General features: G+C 34.3%; 1 protein-coding gene and 1 long non-coding RNA gene across 8 annotated transcripts in view; one reads left to right on the top strand and one right to left on the bottom strand.

The window, feature by feature from the left end:
* The window catches only part of LOC135085330 (uncharacterized), a 271,536-nt gene that overhangs the window by 148,900 nt on the left and 99,604 nt on the right, over positions 1 to 23,032 (bottom strand). The window lies entirely within an intron of this gene.
* Positions 1,053 to 22,560, top strand: LOC135085304 (multiple coagulation factor deficiency protein 2 homolog). 7 transcript variants are annotated; one of them, XM_063980085.1, is made up of 7 exons: positions 1,053 to 1,184; positions 1,374 to 1,478; positions 1,791 to 1,829; positions 3,143 to 3,293; positions 6,099 to 6,141; positions 6,465 to 6,613; positions 13,985 to 14,232. In XM_063980085.1, the coding sequence occupies exons 2-7, from the start codon at positions 1,380 to 1,382 to the stop codon at positions 14,167 to 14,169; spliced, it is 666 nt and encodes a 221-aa protein (XP_063836155.1). In that variant the 5' UTR covers positions 1,053 to 1,184; positions 1,374 to 1,379; the 3' UTR covers positions 14,170 to 14,232. The 7 variants fall into 7 exon arrangements, with proteins under 7 accessions (XP_063836155.1, XP_063836161.1, XP_063836160.1 ...); XM_063980091.1 differs by lacking the exon at positions 13,985 to 14,232 and adding an exon at positions 22,396 to 22,560 and having other exon boundaries at positions 1,054 to 1,184; XM_063980090.1 differs by lacking the exon at positions 13,985 to 14,232 and adding an exon at positions 20,749 to 21,427 and having other exon boundaries at positions 1,054 to 1,184.

The raw sequence follows: 23,032 nt of genomic DNA on the forward strand, positions 1-23,032 counted from the left end.
ATGTTACAAAATGTAGTTTTTTTTATTTAATAGGTAATGGCAGGTTGAACCAACAAGAAGGTTTTAGTTTATCAATCATAATAATCTTCTTGACAAGTTAAATCGTCAAACAACTTTGATCTGAATAATTTTGAACTTTACTGACGAACAGTTAAAGATTATTTTCTCTAACTCAAGATTATTCTGTAACATAGTTTCAAAAGGTATATTATAATGTGCTCGCGATTCGTTGAAGGAATCAATTTGAAAACTGACGAACCTTTTCATTCCGTGACTGTACATTCTGGTTGAAGAATTATAGAAAGATTTTTCCATCCCATCAGTGCAATGTTACAAAATGTAGTTTTTTTTATTTAATAGGTAATGGCAGGTTGAACCAACAAGAAGGTTTTAGTTTATCAATCATAATAATCTTCTTGACAAGTTAAATCGTCAAACAACTTTGATCTGAATAATTTTGAACTTTACTGACGAACAGTTAAAGATTATTTTCTCTAACTCAAGATTATTCTGTAACATAGTTTCAAAAGGTATATTATAATGTGCTCGCGATTCGTTGAAGGAATCAATTTGAAAACTGACGAACCTTTTCATTCCGTGACTGTACATTCTGGTTGAAGAATTATAGAAAGATAATTCTAGCCTTCTACAAATTAAGTTAAAAACGTTTTAGACAAAAAATATGGTGTGTGTTTATCCAAAACTTGGATAGGTGTTCAATATTAGTTATTTTCTTTCTTTCAATATTTTAAAGTTTATTGTGATGATTGTGAGCTGTGTGTAGCTGTGATTGTGAGCATTCAACACAACCAAACTTTTTGAGAGTGCGAGAAACGGAACGTTATTTTCGTTTCATTTTTCATAGACTTAAAAAATATTTATCATATCAAAAACTATAAGAGTAATTATAATTTAAATTGAATTAATTTTAACGTGTATTAAGTAAATTATTAAGTTAAAATATTTTCGAAAAGAAATTAAATAATATTTGACAACTTACACGTGGCATGCACTTTCGTTGTGGAAACGAAACGTCGCTCGCTGTCAACGTCAAATTCTTCTGACGTGTTTCTTTAGCACTGCTTTTCGAAATCGTAAGCGAAATAAATCGCTCTAATATTATTATCAATACAGATAGACGATAAGCTAACACACAAGACCACGTATTTGACTTACATTCGCAGGTATTAATCGATTATCCACACTTTTCCATACTATTGAGTGAATAAAAGTAAAGTTGTTTAAAAGTGACTGTATTAACTTTTCCACGGTAAATTTGCATGTAAAAGCAGTTTTTAATAAGTCTTTCAATCATAGCCGACGTGTCCAAGGCGTGTTTGTGTTATATGAAGTTGGTAAATCCGTGCTTTCAGGTGAAAATGTTACGTCTTATTTTTCTTACTGCTGTGCTTCAATGCGCTATAGCGCAGCAATATCAACAGAAAGTGGCCCCTGGAGTGCCTCCACAGAACTATCAGGTACCTATCCCTATTTTATTCTACTTAAAATCCCCATTTTCGTACTAAAACTTTACAAAAATTGCCAAAATTTGTAACAAGTTTCACTTCACCGTCTGGAATCTGTTTTAATCAGCTTTCTGCTAATTCCTGAAGCTTTAGAGACCTGTATCTTGAGACAGTTACTTAATTAATCATCTTATGTAGTCTTAATATGTGTTTATTTCAAAATATTGGAAGTTCAAGGCCAAAATATGGTAATTTTTCAATAAGTGAATATGAAACTATCATATCTTGTCGACTTCCAAACTAAATAATTTGTCCCTTTTTCAGAACTATCAACAGCCACCACCACCTCCTCCCCCTCAACAAGTAAGTTTTTAAACATTTTTCTATTAATTTCTCAATTTAAGTTTCTGAAAATGAAAAATGAAAATTAATTAATTTGTTATTATCATAGGTACAAAGTTTACAGTTTTTTCTGTATGGGATTTATTATTTTTCTCTTTAACTCTGTATGGGATTTATTTTTTTCCTCATTTAATGGGAATAATTAGTATTATTATTTGGATAAATAGAGATCTATTGTCAAATGTGTTTGTAAGCTCAAAAGTACAGTTAGATCATATTATTGGATATTTTTTATTGATATTTTCGCTTTATTGCTTTAAGTCATGTACCTTGTAGATTTTGAAATAATATAAATAATAGTAAATAGGTCTGTAACATGAGCCCTTTGGGCATTGCAACAATTTAGTTCTTATTAAAGGAAAACATTTAAAAGCTTCTCAGAATCATAGGAAATACCTAAAAATCCTTATAAGAGATAAGAAAAATATAAGTGTTTAAATATGTTTAACATCCATTTTCTGGTGCCCATAGTAAAAGATTTGCTTAGTTTGTCCTTCTAAAAAGCAACAATAAGTCTCTTAATATCAATGGGTTCTCCTCTAGCAAGAGGTCGTGGGTTCGATTCCCAGCTTTGGCAATTTGATTTTGTAAAGTTATTTAAAATATACAATTTATAAAAATCAAAAAATACCAGCAAAATTTTATTTTTGTGCAACAATATCCACTGTTCATTAAGTATCTACTATTAGCTAATTAATTTGTTAATGTGATATTGCAAAATATTAATCAACATTACCTAATTGAAGTTAGGTAATAGTAATATGAATGCATGGTATTAATTTCCATTATCATAGGTAAAAATAGTCTAAAAAACTAATCTTTTACTGATCCAAATTACTGTCCCAAAATAAAAATTATACCGGGACATGTAAAAGAGCTTACTTTCCACTGACTGAATCTATAAAAGCGAAAGGTCACTGACTGACTGTCTGACTCACCCACTCAATCATCACGAAATCTCAGAAACTACAAGTGCTAGGAGTCTCAAATTTTGCATAGTGGTTCCTTTTAGAACGTAGGTGCTCACTAAGAACGGATTTTACGAAACCACCCATAAGGGGGCAAAACAGGATCCACACGTACGAAGTCGCGGGCGGCCGCAAGTAATTAGAAAGAAAGAAAATATTTTTATTTAGTCCAAACATCCTTAGACTACTTACAACATAGTTACGTAGATAAATTTGAACTAAAATAAAGAATTGAGTATTAAAATGGCAGCCACTCAGCATAACGCATGTTATAAAAAACTAATCTAATGGCTACTTCCGCTCCAGAATCAGCAATTCCAACAACAGCAGCAGTACCAACAACAATACCAACCGCCGCCGCCTCCGCCACAACAACAAGTGCCGGTTCAACAAGTGCCAATTCAACAACAACAACAGCCGCCGCAACAAGCTTCTCACGGCCATGCTCACCACGGTGGTAAGTTATTGACTATTCCCACCTCTCTGGAGCTCTTTCCCACCTCCCGTTCCCACCATTTGTTCCCACCTCTAGTTCCTACCTCTCTTTCCCATTTGTAGTTCCCACCTCTGGTAAGTTAAACGCGACAATGCCCACTTCTTTTTCCCACCTCCCGTTCCGACCGCTCGTTTCCCCCCTTCGTTCCCACTATTTGTTCCCACCTCTAGTTCCTAACTTTCTTTCCCACTTGTAGTTCCCAGCTCTGGTAAGTTATACGCGACTATTCCCACTTCTTTTTCCCATCTCAAGTAACACGGAACTATTCTCACCCGTCGTTCCCACATTTCGTTCCTAGCTCTCGTTCCCACCTCTCTTTCCCACTTTTAGTTCCCATCTCTCATTCTCACTTAGCGCTCCTGCACACGACGGTTTTACTCGGTGCGTATGAACAGTGTAGCGGCGCGGCGGCGCACGCTGGTTCAAGAAATGATAAAAATGGAATTAGCGATTTATTCACTTTTTTCGATGGTATCATGTGTAGAATGTCATAAAAAACGTTTTGTTTAAGTTATATTTTTCTGAGAAATGCGTAGTTTTTGCTATATTTCATGTTTTGTGTTTTATTTGTATGAAACGTTTCCTTCACGAGGCTCTTATTCAAAATGTTAAAGTTTGTTAGATATGACTACTTATAGGTTTTAAAGAGTCATACTAATAGAAGCTAATACAGTAACAACTTTGTCCCAGTGCGTCCCCGTTTAGGATATAAGTGATATTTTCTAAGGTACGAAAAAGTAAACAAAATATATGGATTTATGGCAATTTTATGATAATTTATTGATTTTCTAAAATAAAAAGAAGCTAACAATCATTCCAATCTTAATCATTTATTATTCAACATCATCGTCAACATCTATAAATTCAAAAGTTTCATCATTATTTGAAGCTAGTAAATTTTTAACTTCATTAGGAGGAGGAGATTTTGACTCACATTCATTTTTGGTCTAATTGTTGACAAAAAAGGATCCGAAGAAATAAGTAAATTATTTAAAATATCACGATTGGTCACTTTTCGGTTAAATTTACGCGTATGATTCTCTCTGATCTTTCTAAAATCTTTATTCCGCGATTCTGTAGCTTCTTCCGATAGTGCTCCTATTGGCATAATATCTAAGTGCAAAGCAAAACCAACTGACATGAATCATTTAACAAAATTAAAACAAAGATCTTTAAATATCGATATGTACAAGTATGGCCTATCTTCATTGCACGCATGGATACGGGCTATGGAGACTATATTACACATTACTTATAGACTAGAATTTAAAACTTGGACAGCAAGAGGAAATAAAAAAGCAAATATTATGGAGAAACGAAAAGCTGAAATACAAAAACGGTTTCGCGATGAAACTGGATTGCTAATAGATATTGTGCAGCAAGGGGCTGGAACAACAAACAACGGAAATACCTACTGCGCGTAGATTTTTTGCAGATCCAGAAAAAATATCCAACATCACTGGAGTTAGTCAAGAGCTGATTCCTAGGTTGTCTGTATTATTAAGGGCTATGGCTTCCGGTGAGCAAATAAACCCCCAAAACTTCACTCAATTTACTTAGATATTATGCCAATAGGAGCACTATCGGAAGAGAAGAAGCTGCAGATTCGCGGAATAAAGATCAGAGAGAATCATACGCGTAAATTTAACCGAAAAGTGACCAATCGTGATATTTTAAATAATTTACTTATTTCTTTGGATCCTTTTTTGTCAACAATAAGACCAAAAATGAGTGTGAGTCAAAATCTCCTCTTCCTAATGAAGTTAAAAATTTACTAGCTTCAAATAATGATGAAACTTTTGAATTTATAGATGTTGATGATGATGTTGAATAATAAATGATTAAGATTGGAATGATTGTTAGCTTCTTTTTATTTTAGAAAATCAACAAATTATCATAAAGTTGCCTTATATCCATATATTTTGTTTACTTTTTCGTACCTTAGAAAATATCACTTATATCCTAAACGGGGACGCACTGGGACAAAGTTGTTACTGTATTAGCTTCTATTAGTATGACTCTTTAAAACCTATAAGTAGTCATATCTAACAAACTTTAACATTTTGAATAAGAGCCTCGTGAAGGAAACGTTTCATACAAATAAAACACAAAACATGAAATATAGCAAAAACTACGCATTTCTCAGAAAAATATAACTTAAACAAAACGTTTTTTATGACATTCTACACATGATACCATCGGAAAAAGTGAATAAATCGCTAATTCCATTTTTATCATTTCTTGAACCAGTGTGCGGCGGCGCGGTGGCGGCGTCGTGTGCAGGAGCCCTTATAGTTCCCACATCTCAACCTCTCGTCCTCACCTCTTGTTCATAACTTTCTTTCCCACTTGTACTTACCATTTCTTGTATCTATCTGTGGTTTCCACCACTATTTCCCACCTCTCGTTTCTTACCTCTCGTTCCTACCTCTTTTTCCCACCATTTGTTCCCATCTCTCTTTCCCACTTCACGTTCCTACTTCTCATTCCCACTTCTGCCGTGTCGTTTTTCATAGAATAATTTAGTGTCGATCTTGACACTTATTTATTTATTTATTAAAGACGCAAAACAAATTGTATAGCACGTAAGCTTATGGACTAAATTGTAACCTAACAACATGCATCTTATAAAGTATAAGTTAATGATGAATGTTACTTATTGTCGACGTTTGGTCCTTCGAGCCGGATACACTAAGAACTCTTGTTACAAATATTGCTATGTAATATCGTGTTGAAGTAATGTTTTTTTTTTTCGTTTATTTTCAGATCCTCAGCTATTAAATCCCGCCAACATAGCTCACGAAAGAGAGTAAGTTCATTTATTGGATAATTGTTATATTATTTAATTAGAAACTGACAATCGATTTTCTATCAATTTTATAGTCTGACTAATAAAGCGAAATACCTATTTCCACAATTTAATTTGAACACCTTTTGCTACAAAGTACAATATCAATTCCCTCCCATGCACAAGGTGGACCGACGACCTCATAAAGGTAGCAGGAATGCGCTGGAGGCCATTGGGGGAGGCCTATGTTCAGCAGTGGACGTCCTGTGGCTGAAATTATGATGATAATATCAATTGCAACCGCACACCTTGACTATTAACCAAAAAATCTTATCTATCCATAGACACATCCAAGAGCACATGGACGTGCCCATAGACACTTCAAAGATGTCAGAGCAAGAGCTCCAGTTCCATTACTTCAAGATGCATGACGCTGACAACAACAATAAACTCGACGGATGCGAGCTCATCAAGTCTTTGATACACTGGCACGGTGAGTTTTACAGCTTTTGACCTGTTTTGACCCAATTGATCAGGGGTTTGACCTAATAGAGCAGTGTTTTGACCTAATTGATCTTTGACCTGGTTTGATCCAATTGATCAGGGGTTTGACCCCATTGATCATAATTTTTACCTAATGAATTAGTGTTTTGACCTAACTGATCAACGTTTTGACTGTCCCGATCAGTGGTTTTGTCTGAATATACATATTAGTTTACGATTTTTGAGTATATTGATTTTTAGATTGAATCACGAATTAATTATAATCTCAATACAAAACTTTTTTGACCTCTTTGATTGCAATATTGATTTTTTTATATGGTTGGACAGTTATCGATTTTTGAAGGGTTAATCGGGTTTTTTAGGGGAATTTGCTTGTTTCGTTCGCTTATTGAAAAAAATATTATGTATATTAAATGTAAATATAAAAAATTGGGGATATTTATTGTATTATGCAATGTTTTTAACAATTTAACCCACTTTTAATAAAATTAAAAAAAATACGTAATGTCGGATTCTTTAGAAATTTCCCTATATGTAAACAAATATGGCCAACTGACATTAAAACATTTTTAATCTGTGCCCTAGTGAGGCGACAAAACCTCTCGTTAATCACGGATTGAAATTATTGTAGTACTTACGTACCGTAGAATGGGGTTACTTTGACCAATTTTAAACTTTGAAGGTCCATATCTTTTAAATTTGTGTGTGTAAAAAAATACAAAAAAAAGTCTAATAATCGGTTTTTATAGCACTCTCGATTCGTGTAATAAAAAATGAAAAAATATAGCTCAATTTTGAGAAAAAAAAATAAAAAGTATGTGATCAAAGCTAAAAGAAGAATGGGGTTACTTTGATATCCCCAGATTTTATTGCGTAAATAGAAAGTAACCTCAATTATAATACCAATAAATTTAAAAAAATCAAAATCTGCCAACGGGATAAATAGTTATTGACATTTTTGTCCTATGGGGTAACTTTGATCTAGTAAAAGTCATCAAATAATTAACTGTATTTCGTTACTAAAATGTTGGTATTAAAATTTTAGTATTCAATCAGTATTATTTATTAATTTTACGAACGAAAAGAACTTAGAAATAATTAAACTTCACAAAATAAAATCTAAAAAATAATTATAAAAATAATTTGTCTTAAAAAAATCAACAATATTAAATTTATGCAACAAAACAATAAGAAAAGTCATAGAAATTCACTTAAGTCATACAAGTTCTGCAATATCAATATAAAAAAAATTATAACATTCAACGTTACTATCCAGAATTGCAAAAGGCTTTGGTTTTGGCAGGTAGATTAATTATTTCACTTGTCCTAATTTCAGATATATCATCGCGAACCAATTTGAATTCTTTATTTATATTCCAAAAATTTGAAACCTTCGACTACCAGTGGATATTACCATTTAAAGAGGAATATAGTCTCTGGGGATAATTTGATCATTTTTGATCAATCTCACACCATATACCCTATCAATGACACCCCGCATCAAACAAACTCAAGTCATTCCATTATCTTTGAAGTTAGAAAAACATTAAGCACTGTAGTTAATCGATCATAGGCCACATGATGGAGTATTATCTAGAAATTTCATTTTACTATCACATAAATAAGTACACATGAAGTTTTGCAACACAATTATTTAGCTATAAATAGTGAATAACATTCTATTAACCTTTTTTAATTAAAATTAAAGGCAAATTTCCCGCGTGTTCTCAAAAAAGGAATTGACAGTTCTTCAGTGTTGCTAATTTAAAAAAAAACTACTAAATTGCGTTTCGTTTTACGCAATTCGTGATTTTATACAAAATGGAAGTTTCGATCAAAGTCATCCCGTGAAACAAAGTAACCCCATTCTACGGTACCTATAGAAAGAATTTATAATGCTTTATAAAGCAGTGCATTAACCCTTACACGCTTATAACTATTCCAAACCATAAAATTATTTTTTCTTTAGTTATATCTATTTGTTTTAGTCTAATTTAACATAAAAGTAGTACAGAAAATATAAGTGCTATGTATTTCAGTGTTTTTCAGTCGGGGACACATATGTCCCTATATGCGTTAAGGTAAACATTGCCTCATATATTGAAAATAGAATACTTCGACGCTTTTATTGCAAAATAAATACAAATCACACTAAAACTACACATCAAATTTAATCAATAAGCTTATTTTTATTATTTATAATAAGAAATTAAAAATAGATAGCATCATATCTTACGTATTTTTATGTCTGATCCTCATCTCATCATAGACCTCTTTCTTGAAGTTAGACCTACCTAACTAGACTGTTTGTTTCAAGAACAACTTTGAGTGTAGAGTCTCTACCGTTCAGAGGAGTGCGTGTAACACGGATATTTGACATAATTTTTTCGTCTTGTCCATGTTTATTTTGAATCCCATTTATTGAGAACCTCTACTGAGGCCATAGAGCATTGATTCTAGGTCTCCCAAGGTCTCAGCTGTGCCGTGACTACAATTGTTGAATCTTACTTGGGGGGACAGCATCCGAGAGGCTTCGCGACTTCTTCTTATCCAAAATACCGCAGTGTCTCAAAACCTTTGACTGAAAGTCTTTGACCAATGTGTGTTAGCTTGGCGGCGATGACGCACGGAACGGAGCCGTGTTCCTTCACTATGGGCCTTATGTGAAGGCTAAAACCACCCAAAAGGTGATAAGGAAGTCCGAAGGAGACTCAAAGTAACAGACATAGCCCGCATAATTACCACACTTTCGCGGCAATGGGCAGGGCACATGGCTAGCAGAAGTGATGGCCGTTTGGGCAGAAAAATTCTTGAGTGGCGCCCATGGATAGGAAGACGCAGTGTGTCAGGCCTCATGTTCCTGTGCTGCTCATATACATTCATGTATACGAGCAGCACAGGAACGATTGTTGTGGAAATTATCAGGGAAGCCTCTGTCCAGAAGTAGATACCCTTTCATCAAGGAGAAAACCATCTTCGTTGTCACTATGGTCAGTCATCATGACTTCTAAATTTCGTCTATCCTGAGTGAAATTTCTTCAAATCGCTTTGATGGCAAATGATTTACAAAAAAATGTATGAATTGTAAATAAAACATCAATATAAACATACAAATTATAACGAGGCAAACAATATCCTTAGTGAGAACCAAGTTGCCTTTGACGCACATAGGGACACCCGTGTCCCAATACATATTTTTCCATAATATTCATTATGCATACGATGAAAATCGAAAATAGGTAATAAAACGATAATTATACTTATTAGTGAATGTAAATCGGAAGAAAAATAATGACCAAAAAGCTGCTAAGTAATATTAAAATATTTTTTAATTTTGACGTCTAACGAATTTTTTTTTCACGTTTTGTGCCAGTATTTTTTTACACAAAGAAACGCGTTTTTTATTATTTATAGCGCATAAATATAAAAGATAATAATACAATTTAAGAATATTAAACTACAAAGGGTTTAACTTAACTAGTATTACTGTAAATAGTAAAAACTATGCGGGGACAAATGCGTCCCATATGCGTGAAAGGGTTAAACAATTAGTAGTACATTCAATGAAGAAAAAATACATTGTTGATTAAGGCCCTATTTAAATCTATTTAAATGCAATCAGTAATAAAAATGATTGAATAATTGAAATAAAATCGATTAAATTTACCGATTATTGTCTATGACTTACAGGTTACAACACTGATGTGTCAGAGACAACATGGAGATAACACATAATTTTAAACTTCAAGTCAATTTGACAAGTCTCACAAATTTTCATCGTCCACATATTTTGCTAAAATAATTTGTTTAAAGATTGATTCCAAACTTGTATAATCGTGAGAATAAAGTTGGTTTCATGGGCTTGTGAAATAATGTGTATGATATTATGAACACGTAAGTGATTATGGTGTAATTGTGTGCACAAGTGTTTGTTTACATTTAAGGAAATTTCTAAAGAATTTAGGATAAACAGCAGCTAGTTACAAATTTAATATTTTTTTATCATCTGTTTTTTGTTTCGATCGTTTTTACGCGCGTCACTATACTTTTTTTTCTTCTTTATGGCTCTCGCGGATTGCGTTTAGCCACGACACACAGTAGTTTGATTTTAAAAATAGGTGGACATACGATCGAAAGTCATAATTTCACCGAAACAAAAATTGTTTTGGATAGCATTTTGAATGCTGATCAACATTTGTCATTATACATTTTTCGATAAAACGAGCCTTTCATGCTTAAAAAAAATATGACAAGAAAATTTGTATGGAGAAAAATCATTTTAATTTTTTTTCTGGCTACTGTTGCAAACTGTAGCGGTCAAACCTTATGTAGTCGTAAGTACCTATGGTGCCAAATATTACTACATAAATACTTTTTGCGGGCACGCGCGGCGAAGCGAGTAATGGACATGCAAAATTTTAAATATTTTTATTTATGGATTATTGATTTTAATGCACTTAAAGTAATTATTAATAGAAAAATATACATAATCTAACTTACTACAGCCCCCTATTACCTCATTTCACGCCAAAACCTTTCAAACTAGAACCTACGTTTGTAGGTACTAGGTAGCCTAAGTCGATCATTGACAATAAAATATTCACTACTGGTCTACTGGTTATGGTGTAAGGTAGATTAGGTAGATATCTACCCTTTACCTAGCTATATACCTACTTCTTGGCACTTATAATACCGACAGACATGATTAAATAAGTCTTCAAGCAAGAACCCTTGACTTCAATGGTTATGAAAGATTTTTTTACTCTCTAGAGTAGTCCTGAATAGATCCTTAAATCATTTTGACTGTCATACTTAATCGATTACAGTAGGTAGCGAGATAGTTTCAATTTTGATAGAACTGTAATAATTTCCAGTTCTTCTGTTGAATAGTCTTGTACTTTCGCAAAAGTATTCTTTTTTTGGCTTCTTTAAGGAGGTGTGAGTTCCTTTCCCTTTATCTTTTTAAAAAGATAACGTACATAACACCTTCATCAAATAGGTCACCTTCTTTTCAAACATAAGGTTTGAAATATAACACCTTTATCCAATCATCAAACTGAGAAAAATCTGAAATCCGATATTAATCACCTTCTTCCATTCATGTCTTCAATTATTATCTTCGTTCGAAAAACAATCAAAAAAGATATTTTAGCCTAATTCACTTATCTTGAACAGTGTTCAAAATAATCAAAGTCACTCACATACTTACTTTTTCCGAAAGAATTCAATAGGCAGTTATGCAGTACACCAAAATGTTATCACATTATCTGCATCATGTATCAGCAGTTTTTGTGTACGTTAGTTGGCATATAAAACTATAGGTAGATGTGAACATAATGGATCTGCAATACGGCTCGGAAACGTGACCTCTCAGTATAGGCCTTATAAATAATCTCAAAATTGCACAATGTGCTATGGAGAGGTTGTTCGATGTTTATTTACGAGATCGAATCAGAAATGAGGAGGAGATCCATAAACGAACTAAAGTCGCTGACATAGCCCGACGGATTAGCAAGCTAAAGTGGCATAATACGCAGAAGTAATGGCCGATGGGGCAACAAGGTTCTGGAGGCCACGTACCGGAAAGCGCAGCGTAGGACGTCCACCCAAAAGGTGGACCCACGACCTCATAAAAGTAGCAGGAAGGCCCTAGATGCAGGCCACCATCAAGCGGCCATTGTGGAAATCATTGGGGGAGGCATATGTTCAGCAGTGGACGTCCTAAGGTTGAAATGATGATGGATGATGAATAATGTGTGGAGGAGGGTTACGGATATTCCCATTTATGATGGAATTATTCGACTAACTTGAATAAAGAGCCATAAAAATGTATTGTTTACTATATGGGTTGAAACTCTTACTGAACCCACTACCTACTGTAATCGATTATGTCAGTCAAAATGATTTAAGGGATCTATTCAGGAATACTCTAGTAAGTAAAAAAATCTTTCATAACCATTGAAGTCAAGGGTTCTTGCTTGAAGACTTATTTAATCATGTCTGTCGGTATTATAAGTGCCAAGAAGTAGGTACATAGCTAGGTAAAGGGTAGATATCGACCTAATCTACCTTACACCATAACCAGTAGACCAGTTAGTGAATATTTTATTGTCAATGATCGACTTAGGCTACCTAGTACCTACAAGTTTGAAAGGTTTTGGCGTGAAATGAGGTAATAGAGGGCTGTAGTAAGTTAGATTATGTATATTTTTCTATTAATAATTACTTTAAGTGCATTAAAATCAATAATCCATAAATAAAAATATTTAAAATTTTGCATGTCCATTACTCGCTTCGCCGCGCGTGCCCGCAAAAAGTATTTATGTAGTAATATTTGGCACCATAGGTACTTACGACTACATAAGGTTTGACCGCTACAGTTTGCAACAGTAGCCAGAAAAAAAATTAAAATGATTTTTCTCCATACAAATTTTCTTGTCATATTTTTTTTAAGCATGAAAGGCTCGTTTTATCGAAAAATGTATAATGACAAATGTTGATCAGCATTCAAAATGCTATCCAAAACAATTTTTGTTTCGGTGAAATTATGACTTTCGATCGTATGTCCACCTATTTTTAAAATCAAACTACTGTGCGACAGGGTTCTTGATCTTGAGTTTTGCGGTCACTATACTTTGAAAAGTGGTTTCAATTGTAAAGCTGGATTGACATTAGTGAAGCGTGTCGTGTTGTGATTTAGTAACGCATTAACTTTGCTTTTCTATTTAAGAATTCGTTTTTATTACGCGTGAAAAATAAATATACTTTAATAATTGTATTTTATCGAGAACTCTGTAAGTATTTTGTTTTTCTGATGGTCTTCGTTCGTTCGTTCGTTCGTCATCTTAATTTCATTCTTAAGTAGAAGATGAGCTCGCTCAAGTTAAAAAGCTCAATACAGAAACAGGGTTTATGTTTACAATTAAATCAGACTATAAGAATCGTATAAGTTCCACAAAAACATTTTTTTGTTCATAACACGACGCGTTCATCTTCAAAACTGGTTTTATATTATGCAAAAATTGGGTTTCTATGTCTGCTATATCACTGACCTCTATACACACTGGACTGGCTGCTGTCATAATATTTGAGTGCCTATTTGATAGTCGCCATTTTGGCGCTGTAAGCCATACTTAGGCAGATACGAGTGTCCATGGAACTAATATTAGTGATTTTATTTCTCGCTTACTCTTATAGTTACTCCATATTTTATGATGTACGTCAAAATTAGTTCTCGGGTACTCGTAGTGGCGCCAAATTGGCACATAAAATTAGCTGTCATTTGTATAAGACAGCCTTTCCAGTGCGTATAGAGGTCAATGCTGCTATTACATGTATGTCTTTTTCTATGTCCGCTTAGAGCAAGGTCATAAGCAGCAACCACCGCAGCCCGGCACTCCTCCAGTAGAAGAAAAAATATTCAACGACGACGAACTTATTAAACTAATAGACCCCATACTTAACATGGATGACCATAATCGCGATGGGTACATAGATTACCCAGAGTTCGTTAATGCTCAACAAAAGAGCAAACGAAATGATTAGTTATTAGTTATGTTGAGGTAGATGTTTTGGGTAAATATTTCGCTCAAAATCTAAAGTACGGTCGCCGAGCAGATAGAATTTCGTACAATGACCCCAAGCTACCCATCCTTCTCGCGCGTAATTATATTGCTGTCGTGACTGTGCGACGGGCGGCCGCCGGGACTGTGCGAGACAGCAATATAATTACACGCGAGCAGGGTCATTGTACGAAATTCTATCTGCTCGGCGACCGGACTTTAGATTTTATTGAGCGAAATACTTACCCAAGAATATCTAAACACAGTAAAAAGCTACCCATTTTCTACGAAATATTTAGGTATTCAGACTTGAAGTATACTGTGGCAACCTTTTTAGTTACGCCACGGCATGTCGTATAAGTCTGAATCCACCTTTATCACTCGACCACGACATTCGGCTTAACGAGCATTCTTCAAGCGTATTGCAGTACATTTAAATAAATACAGACTTAAGCTGGGTTACACTTTAACTTTAACAAACGTCAAGTCTGCCAAACTCCATACAAAAACACCGGTTATGGTTATAGTTACGGTTAAAGTTAGGTGGTGCAACTCAGCCTTTATAGATCTATAATCCCCATGATTATGTAAATTTCTGAATTATATTTATGTTTTTATAGAACAATGACTTGACTTTTAAGACTATAATATTTAAGCTTAATAAAATATTTATTTTGACGTAGGCCAATTTGTGCTCTATAAATTTTTGAATAGAGCTCCATGTGGCGTGTGTTTAATTTTAAATTGAGTCAGTTTCCAATACCGAAGTGTTGTGGTCGAGTTTCAATGCCTTTAAAATAAATATAGTCCAGCAGATCACCTACACAAAATGACTAATTTCGAAAATAATTTTGAACTTAATTACTTTGACAATAAAGTTCAATATCAATTGACAAAATGAGGTTTTGTGTAAGTTGATTTGCACGACCGTACAGTCAATTTGTTGTTAAAAACGGACTGAGTAACTCCACTATTATTGGTAAGTTGTATTTCATAATGCATTCCTAATGAATTTTTAACCAGGTTTACAAAAAAAAATTCATCAGTTTTCAACCGCATTTTCATTGCTTAGAGTTCAAATTGATGTCAACCGGTTAAGGTAAAATCGCGGACAGACAAATAATAATATCTACTTAATACTCTTAACTTTCATCTTTTTGAGATTTTTCATTGACTTGAAAAAAATCTGTAGTTTTGGCGCGACACGCCACGCGCTACAGATATGACTCTGGTTTTTGTTAAAAAAATATACTTTATTTTTATAAAGTAAATACTTAATGACTGCAGATAGGTGCTTTTTTGGTCTTCCATTTTTTTATTGGATTTTTTCTTGATCTGTATAATTTGTTATATTGATATTTGATTAAAAAAAGTATCAGAATCAAAAAAATTTTAACCATGTTTATTTTAGAAAGAAAAGTAGATGTTGTATACATCCTTTTGGAGATTTTTTTCTAAATTTTACAGCAGTTAAAAACAAATTTTAAACAAAATAGTTTTTAGTTCCTGATCTTAGATTTTAGCATTTTTTTACATAATATATTGCCATCTTCCGTGTATTATTTAATTTGGTCACAATATTCTTCTTGTTTTTTATCAATCGATATTGGGAATTATGTACATACAGTGTTGTTGTGTTTTTATTTTTGTGGAAAAGATTATTGCCTTCATAATACTTTTTAATTGTTAATTCTTAATTAATTAAAGAGCGCTGACATGACAGCTTAAATACATAATATTGATAATAGTAAACGGTATCATTTTTATGTAATAAAAATATCAATAGCAAACAATGATATTACAGAACTATAGATATGTTACGTTCATAGAAATTACGATTTTAATCCGTGCCGAGCTATTCCAAATTGCACACATTGACAAATGTAACTGATAAGTGAAACAAAAGATACGAAATAGCACGCAAATGAAAGAGATAGCTATAGTTTTAACGATTCTGCACTAACTAATCTATGTCCGCAGCGCACGCATCCTTATCGCTCTAACGTCAAAACAAGATCGCTTTCTCTTTCTTAACTTGAACATGGCGCATGGCGTCTTGATTGTTTGCATAAATAATTGAAAATATAAATACTAAATAATTTTGCATAATCACATGTGGTAAGAGATCCCTTGTATTTTGTTTACTTTAGAGTCATAATTGGTACACTTTCGAAACACACACGATGGCATTTTTTATTTATTTTGGTAAGAACACAGGAACTTACGGTGTGGTACGCACGCGATTGCGCACGACGCAGGCCACACGAAGACTAAACACAAGACGTCCCAATTGGGACGTATTTGAGTATTCACAGCGCGAGCGCTTATAACATATCTGCTTTTGTTTTTATATAATATCATTGATAGCAAAGTAATCTTTTAATGACAGAAGATAAAACCTAATTAAATATTTAATTTCGTAGATAAAAATAAGTACACTTGGGAATTCCTACTTTACTGGGTTTTTCATACTTATCCATCTATACTTTTGTTTGTCATCCGCTCTGCAACTGAGGGAAGTCGAACCTTAACTTCGAACTCCTATGTTCTTCTGATTAATTTCGTTGCGGGTCCAATGACAGTCTAACTTTCCCCCGGGACAAACTTGACCTTCACTGGTTGGGTTATTGGCGGTCAAGCTGTAGATCCTGGCTACACAGGAGTTCAGTGGGAACGGGAGATGGGAATAGTCCCGTTATTATTATTTTTTTCATGAAGTTTATGAAGGCAATAATTTTCTTCCATAAAAAATCAGAATAAACTCGAATATGCGTGCCAGCTTGAATTTGTCTGTATATTTTGTTCGTTTTTGGCATTTTTATATATTTAAATTGTATATAACTACAACCACAAAGAAGCAGCATTAGTTTTTATTGTATACTCACTTTTTTGTTACAGTAAAATCAACATAGATAGATTTTTTTAAATCATAAAACCGTAATATACGTATGCGGCGCGCATGCACACACTGACAAAATTCGGCGCACTTCACCGCAAATCACCGTTAAATTTTGTCAGTGTGTGCGTGCGCGCCGCATACGTGTTGGCGCGCTCACATACAAACCGCGCCCGTGCGATCCTATGAAGATGACCTACTCATTTGTATTTACTCTGATAAAACTAAATGTTGCTTTTTGTGGATATTGCATTTTTGTGTTTGTATTATTAGTGGTTGTGTAAGTACTTTAAACTCGGAGGTAAGAGTGACTGTGAATATGAATAAATTTATATTGATATAAATGTTTTGTTATTTTTAAAAAATCGGGACTTTAATTAAAGGTCATAGCAGACTTATCAACCCAGAAAAAGATTGACACCGTATCGCTTTTCGCGCGCTGTCAACCTCGAGGCGAGGCGTTTACGTTACGGTGCGGATAAGTGTGCGTTGCAGTATGGAGTTTCATACAAAGACTAAATACGGTTATGATCCGTTTCCGGGTTGATAAGTATGCTTCTTCCATAAGTAGGTAGCAGAAAGGCAAACCGATAAATCTATAACTAATATTATAAATGCGAAAGTAACTCTGTCTGTCTCTCTTTCACGTCTAAACCACTGAACCGATTTTGATGAAATTTGGCATAGAGATAGTTTGAGTCCCGGGAAAGGACATATATGATAGTTTTTATCCCGGTCAGACAAAATTCCACGCGGGCGAAGCCGCGGGCGGAAAGCTAGTAAAGAATAATTGGGGGAGGCCTATGTTCAGCAGTAGAAATCCTGTGGTTGAAATGATGATGACGAATTAGTAAGTTTCTAAAACCAATAGTAGAAAATAATTAACTTATCTTTGAACAAATGCATACATTTCAGCTGGCTCCGAAGAGCAGGTCAGTACAGTAACCGAGACCGAAGCTTCAAAAGTAGTAGACATATTTCTGAACCGTACTGATTCTGATAATGATGGTTTTATAACCTACTCGGAGTATAAAATGAAATTAGATCCGAATTCTGTTATGAAAGTTAAGATGTCGGACGGATCGGTGGCTTATGTTTGAATATACGATTTTAAGATGATTGAATTTTTAATAAAAATAAAAAAAAATATGAAAGAAATCCTATTAACATTGTAAGAACTAGTTCTTAATTTGACTAAGAGATGGCGCTATTCAGATTTATTTTACACTAGAAGGTTCCCTCCTATCATTGTAAGAGCTAGTTCTGGATTTGACCAAGAGATGGCGCTGTTTCATTTTAAATAAGAAAGGTTAACCTATTACTTGTAAAAGTTAGTTCTGGATTTGACCAGGAGATGACGCTGTTCCGGCTTACACAAGAAAGTTCCTTATCGTAACAGTTAGTTCTAGATTTGACCAAGAGATAGCGCAGTTCCGTATGCAAAATACATCGTAAGATGCATAATTCCTGACTATGATTGTGCATCTTATTGCTTTGGAAATTCGGCCCATATTCGCTTGAAGCCACATCGTCTGCTACTCCACGTTTGTGCTGTTTTGGTTATGGTGCGGGCGCAGGGTCTTGCTGGGAAGATAAATGTGAGTATTGTAAGTATTTAAAAATGTGCATTTAAGTTGAAAACGAATCGAATCGAATTAGGAATGTTGCATTGTTAAGGCTATTGAATAAGACTGTATCAGTTGGCGCCAGTATCGACCTAAGTTCCTGTCTTTCTACAGTGGCGCCAACTTGTGAGCTTAAATAAGAAATGTTTTTATAGTAAAAAATATAAAAGTGTAAACAATTTTTGTCATGCATGTTTACATTTATGGCTGAAGCAAAATATATTGATTATTTTTTTTGCATGATTTTTTCGTTTGTGAAGTTATAAATAAAAACCCTACTTTATGTGTAGGAGAACAAACCGTAACTGACTGCGGATATTATGTGTTTTTGTGGCTGAAGCATCTAAGACATCTTTTATGACGATGGGGTAAGTATTTTTATGTTATGTACGATGTTATTTCTTATGTATTGGCTATGTCAAAGACTGCTATTGTATACTGGAGAATGTGGACTACATAGTAGGTACCTACTACATAACCAACTGCAGTTGTTTCTCTTTATGAAAGTGTATAAAAATACACTCGCCGCCTCTGTGGACTAGTGGTAAGACCACCTGCTTCAGACGCAGAGGTCCCGGCTTCGATTCCCAGTGGGGCAGATTTTTCTGTCCGGTTTGGTTAGTGGTAGGGCTTGTTCTAAGTCCGCCTGGCTAGCTACCACCATCTTACCTAAGTCTGTCGCCATAACAACAATGTTAACAGCATTGTTGTGTTCTGGCAGTTAGAGGTAAGATAGGCAGTTCCTCCGTGGTTGAGGATTCCGGGTGAAGCTCGCTTCCACCTTCGGCCTGATCATCACTTACCATCAGGTGAGATACAGGCCAAGAGCTTCCTCGTTGGGGATAAAAAAAAACTCTTACGCCTTATTTCCTCCAAAATTGTGAAAGACTGTCTGCTTCAACTCAAAAAATAAATAAAAATCTAACCTGTAATACTAACGGTTGAACGTAGACTTAATTGACAAGCTCTCTGAGTAATTTTGTAATTTATTTTTTTAGGGAAAGGTAACTTTAAAAACAAAAGCTAAGAGGCCTCATTTACAGAAACTTTTAGTGTATTTTACCTATTGCCACTTGTTATCGACTTGGCTAGCTAGCCTTTTCAAAACATTTTCAGGACAAGTTGACCATGACTTATACTCATATCAGATCCTCTTGCCAGAACTACCAAGCGTAAATCGTACAAATAGCACCAAACAATTTAACTATCATCTAGTACAGCCTACTTTAGTGTAGTTTTAGTCTACATTATTCTAGTTATACATCTTTTTAACTGGTTTTCAGGACAAGTCGACAAGAACTACCAGGCCTACACGGACGCCCAGATCGAACAGGTCATGGAACATGCTCTGACTCACACCGATCTGAACAAGGATGGGTACATTGACTACTTGGAGTATAGGATCAATCATTATAAGGCTAAAAAGGCACAAGCTGACGCCGTGGAAAGCATGGCTCGTTGAGGATTTAAAAGGCATAAAATGTATAAAAGTCATAGTCTAGTAAAAGGCATAAAATACAAATAAACGTCCTAAAAGTCGTAAAAAATACACAAGTCATTTATTTTTTGTAAATAAGTTTTTGCACGTCCTAATATTTTTTAAATTCAGAGATTTATTTGTTTTTATAGTTAGCTTGGTATTTTGTTTATTTTTTAGTTGAACAAATAAACTTTTTCTAAATTAGGCACAGTTATTATTTTCCTCAACATTTACATTACAGGTTTTTCAGCGAAACAAGGTAAATACATAAGTACATAATTATTTTGATTCACTTACCATTTCTTCTTGCTTCAAAAATATTATTGTTTTTCTTTTCCAGAGAAAATGTGAGTCAAATTATGTGAAATCAGAAAAGCAACAAATTAATAAGTTTTTAATTAAAGTTTCAACAACTCAATTGTTAGATTAGTTTCAAAAATTGGTTTTAGTTGCTTTGTATTATTTTTTGATGGTGTTAATTTTTTCTTTCTTTTACCAAAAGCCTTTGCCTTACGTTTAAAAATGTCAACTTATTTTTAACAAACTTATTAATTTTCACAGATGAAGACGGAGTGAAAAGGGAGGTAGACGTCAAATATACTGACAGGTCCTTGGAGGAGATCGTGGAGGGCTCCCTGGCGCAGGTAGACACCAACAACGACGGGTACATCGATTACGCTGAGTTTAGAGCTGTTACTATGGGATAAATAAATAAATAAAGATACTTACTATAGTCTGGTCCGTGAGCACGTAGAATTTTGTTCAATGACCCCTAGCTACCCATCTTTATCGCTCGCGCGTAATTATTTTGCTATTGCGCTCATACACTCACTGCGGCTGCCAGTCGCACAGTCACGACAGCAATATAATTACGCGCGAGCGATAAGGATGGGTAGCTAGGGGTCATTGGACAAAATTCTACGTGCTCACGGACCGGGCTTTACACCTTCTTGGGCTTTGAGTACATGGTATACGTTGTGGTATACGCGTAGTGTCCAGCTGTCGAAAAGTTGTTGATATTTTATGTGAGCAATATCTCAATCGTACAAAACTTTTCACTTGTCTCTACTTAAGTAGATCCTAACATAAACCTGCATTTATGATTTTTTTATAAAAGTTTACATTTTTTTTTACATTTTTATAAAATTTAAATCATTATTAAAAGTTTACATTATTTAAATCATTATTGTAAATTGTGATTGTTTTTTTAAAGACTCAATAAACATTTTATTTATAATAATTAGGCATTATTATTTTACCCAAATAGATTGGTTATAAGTAGGTACAAGTTGGTACCTATGAATGAATTTTTGAAATAGTAACGTACTTACCTACTACCTACCTCCACGTATCTATAATTCTTATGGACGTAGCACATTAATCAACCGGGAAAGGGATCGTAACCGTATCAACTCGAGGCGGTTAGTATTCTTTGTACGAAACTTCATACTGCAACGCACACTTATCCGCACCGTAATGTAAACGCCTCAACACGCGGTTGACAGCGCACGTAAGGCGATGACAGCTCGCGAAAGGCGACGGTGTTGATCCCTTTCCGAGTTGATAAGTCTGCTATGACCTTTAGGCAGCTTACCATAAGACGTGTGTTCGTTAATTTCAGCCAAATGACGTACACTGCTGGATAAAGGCCAGAGTAAATATATTCTTTGATAAAGGCCTTTTTTCAAGATTTCTACAACGATCAGTCATGCGCTGCCCGCATTCAGAGAGCTTAGTGTGAGTTTACATTAAACGTCCTCACAAAAATTTTAGTCATTGAAAGAGTCCGCTAGGGGCGCTGTACAATCCGTCATACATTTAATGTAATTTTTTACGCGCTTACTAGTGACGACCTTTGATGTAAACTCACACTAAGCCCACAGGTCCTTTCCTGGATCCTTTCGCTTTAAGTTTGCCGCTGGCAATATGACGTCACTCGAAATGAAGCGTCTATAACTTTAACAAACTATATTTAAAATATTTTTTATTTATTATTATTGATAATAAATGTGTACTTGCGTAAAATAAGACACATTAATTGCGTTTAATCACTAACTAATTGCGTTTAATCGCAGTTGGGAGAGGGGACGCGCATTCCACGGACCGGCAAACTTAGCGCGAACGGGTAGTAGTCCCTTTCACACTTTCTTGTATGAAATACTAAATAATTAATAAATGTTTTCTCTCTGTGTATGACTGTTTCCACAGACGATAAAGGCGTCAAAAGGGAGCTAAATATCAATTACCAAGACAAAGATCTGGAGGAGATCGTGGAAGGCGCGCTGAAGCAGGCAGACACCAACAGAGATGGTTACATCGATTATACCGAGTATAGATCAGTCAATTTATAACTTAAATTACAGTAAAACTAGCTATCAACTCCTACTTCGCACAGGTACAATGTATTATAAAAACCTTCCTCTTGAATCATTCATCTATTAAAAAAATACGCATCAAAATCTGTTGCGTAGTTTTAAAGATTTAAGCATACATAGGGACAGCGAAGTGACTTGGTTTTATAATAATAATATTAATTTATTATGTAGTGATAAGAAAATACGACCTTCAAATTTGCCTTTAAAAATATTAGGGTCAAGTCACCAGTTTGCGTCCACCTGTCTATTCGCGTCCAAACGGATCACACTTTACACTTTATTGTACACCAAAAATAAAAGAAAAAGAAAGTATACAAAAGATACGACATTCAATTTTATTAGTGTGTCGAATGGTTCTTTTCCACTGTTTTAATTAAAGTCTTACTTCCAAATAGTAATGACCAAATTATTAACTTAAATAAAAGTTATTTTATGTTCTGGTTTAGCTTATAATTTGGTCTACCTAGTCA

The sequence above is a fragment of the Ostrinia nubilalis genome, chromosome 28 (genome assembly GCF_963855985.1).
Source record: "Ostrinia nubilalis chromosome 28, ilOstNubi1.1, whole genome shotgun sequence".
In the NCBI taxonomy this organism is placed as follows: Eukaryota; Metazoa; Arthropoda; class Insecta; order Lepidoptera; family Crambidae; genus Ostrinia; species Ostrinia nubilalis.

Excerpts from the sequence above, each read along its gene's own strand:
- LOC135085304 (XM_063980085.1), top strand. The coding sequence starts at position 1,380 with ATGTTACGTCTTATTTTTCTTACTGCTGTGCTTCAATGCGCTATAGCG. Across the intron at positions 1,830-3,142 it reads CACCTCCTCCCCCTCAACAA|AATCAGCAATTCCAACAACA; the intron begins GTAAGTTTTTAA and ends CTTCCGCTCCAG. Across the intron at positions 3,294-6,098 it reads CGGCCATGCTCACCACGGTG|ATCCTCAGCTATTAAATCCC; the intron begins GTAAGTTATTGA and ends GTTTATTTTCAG.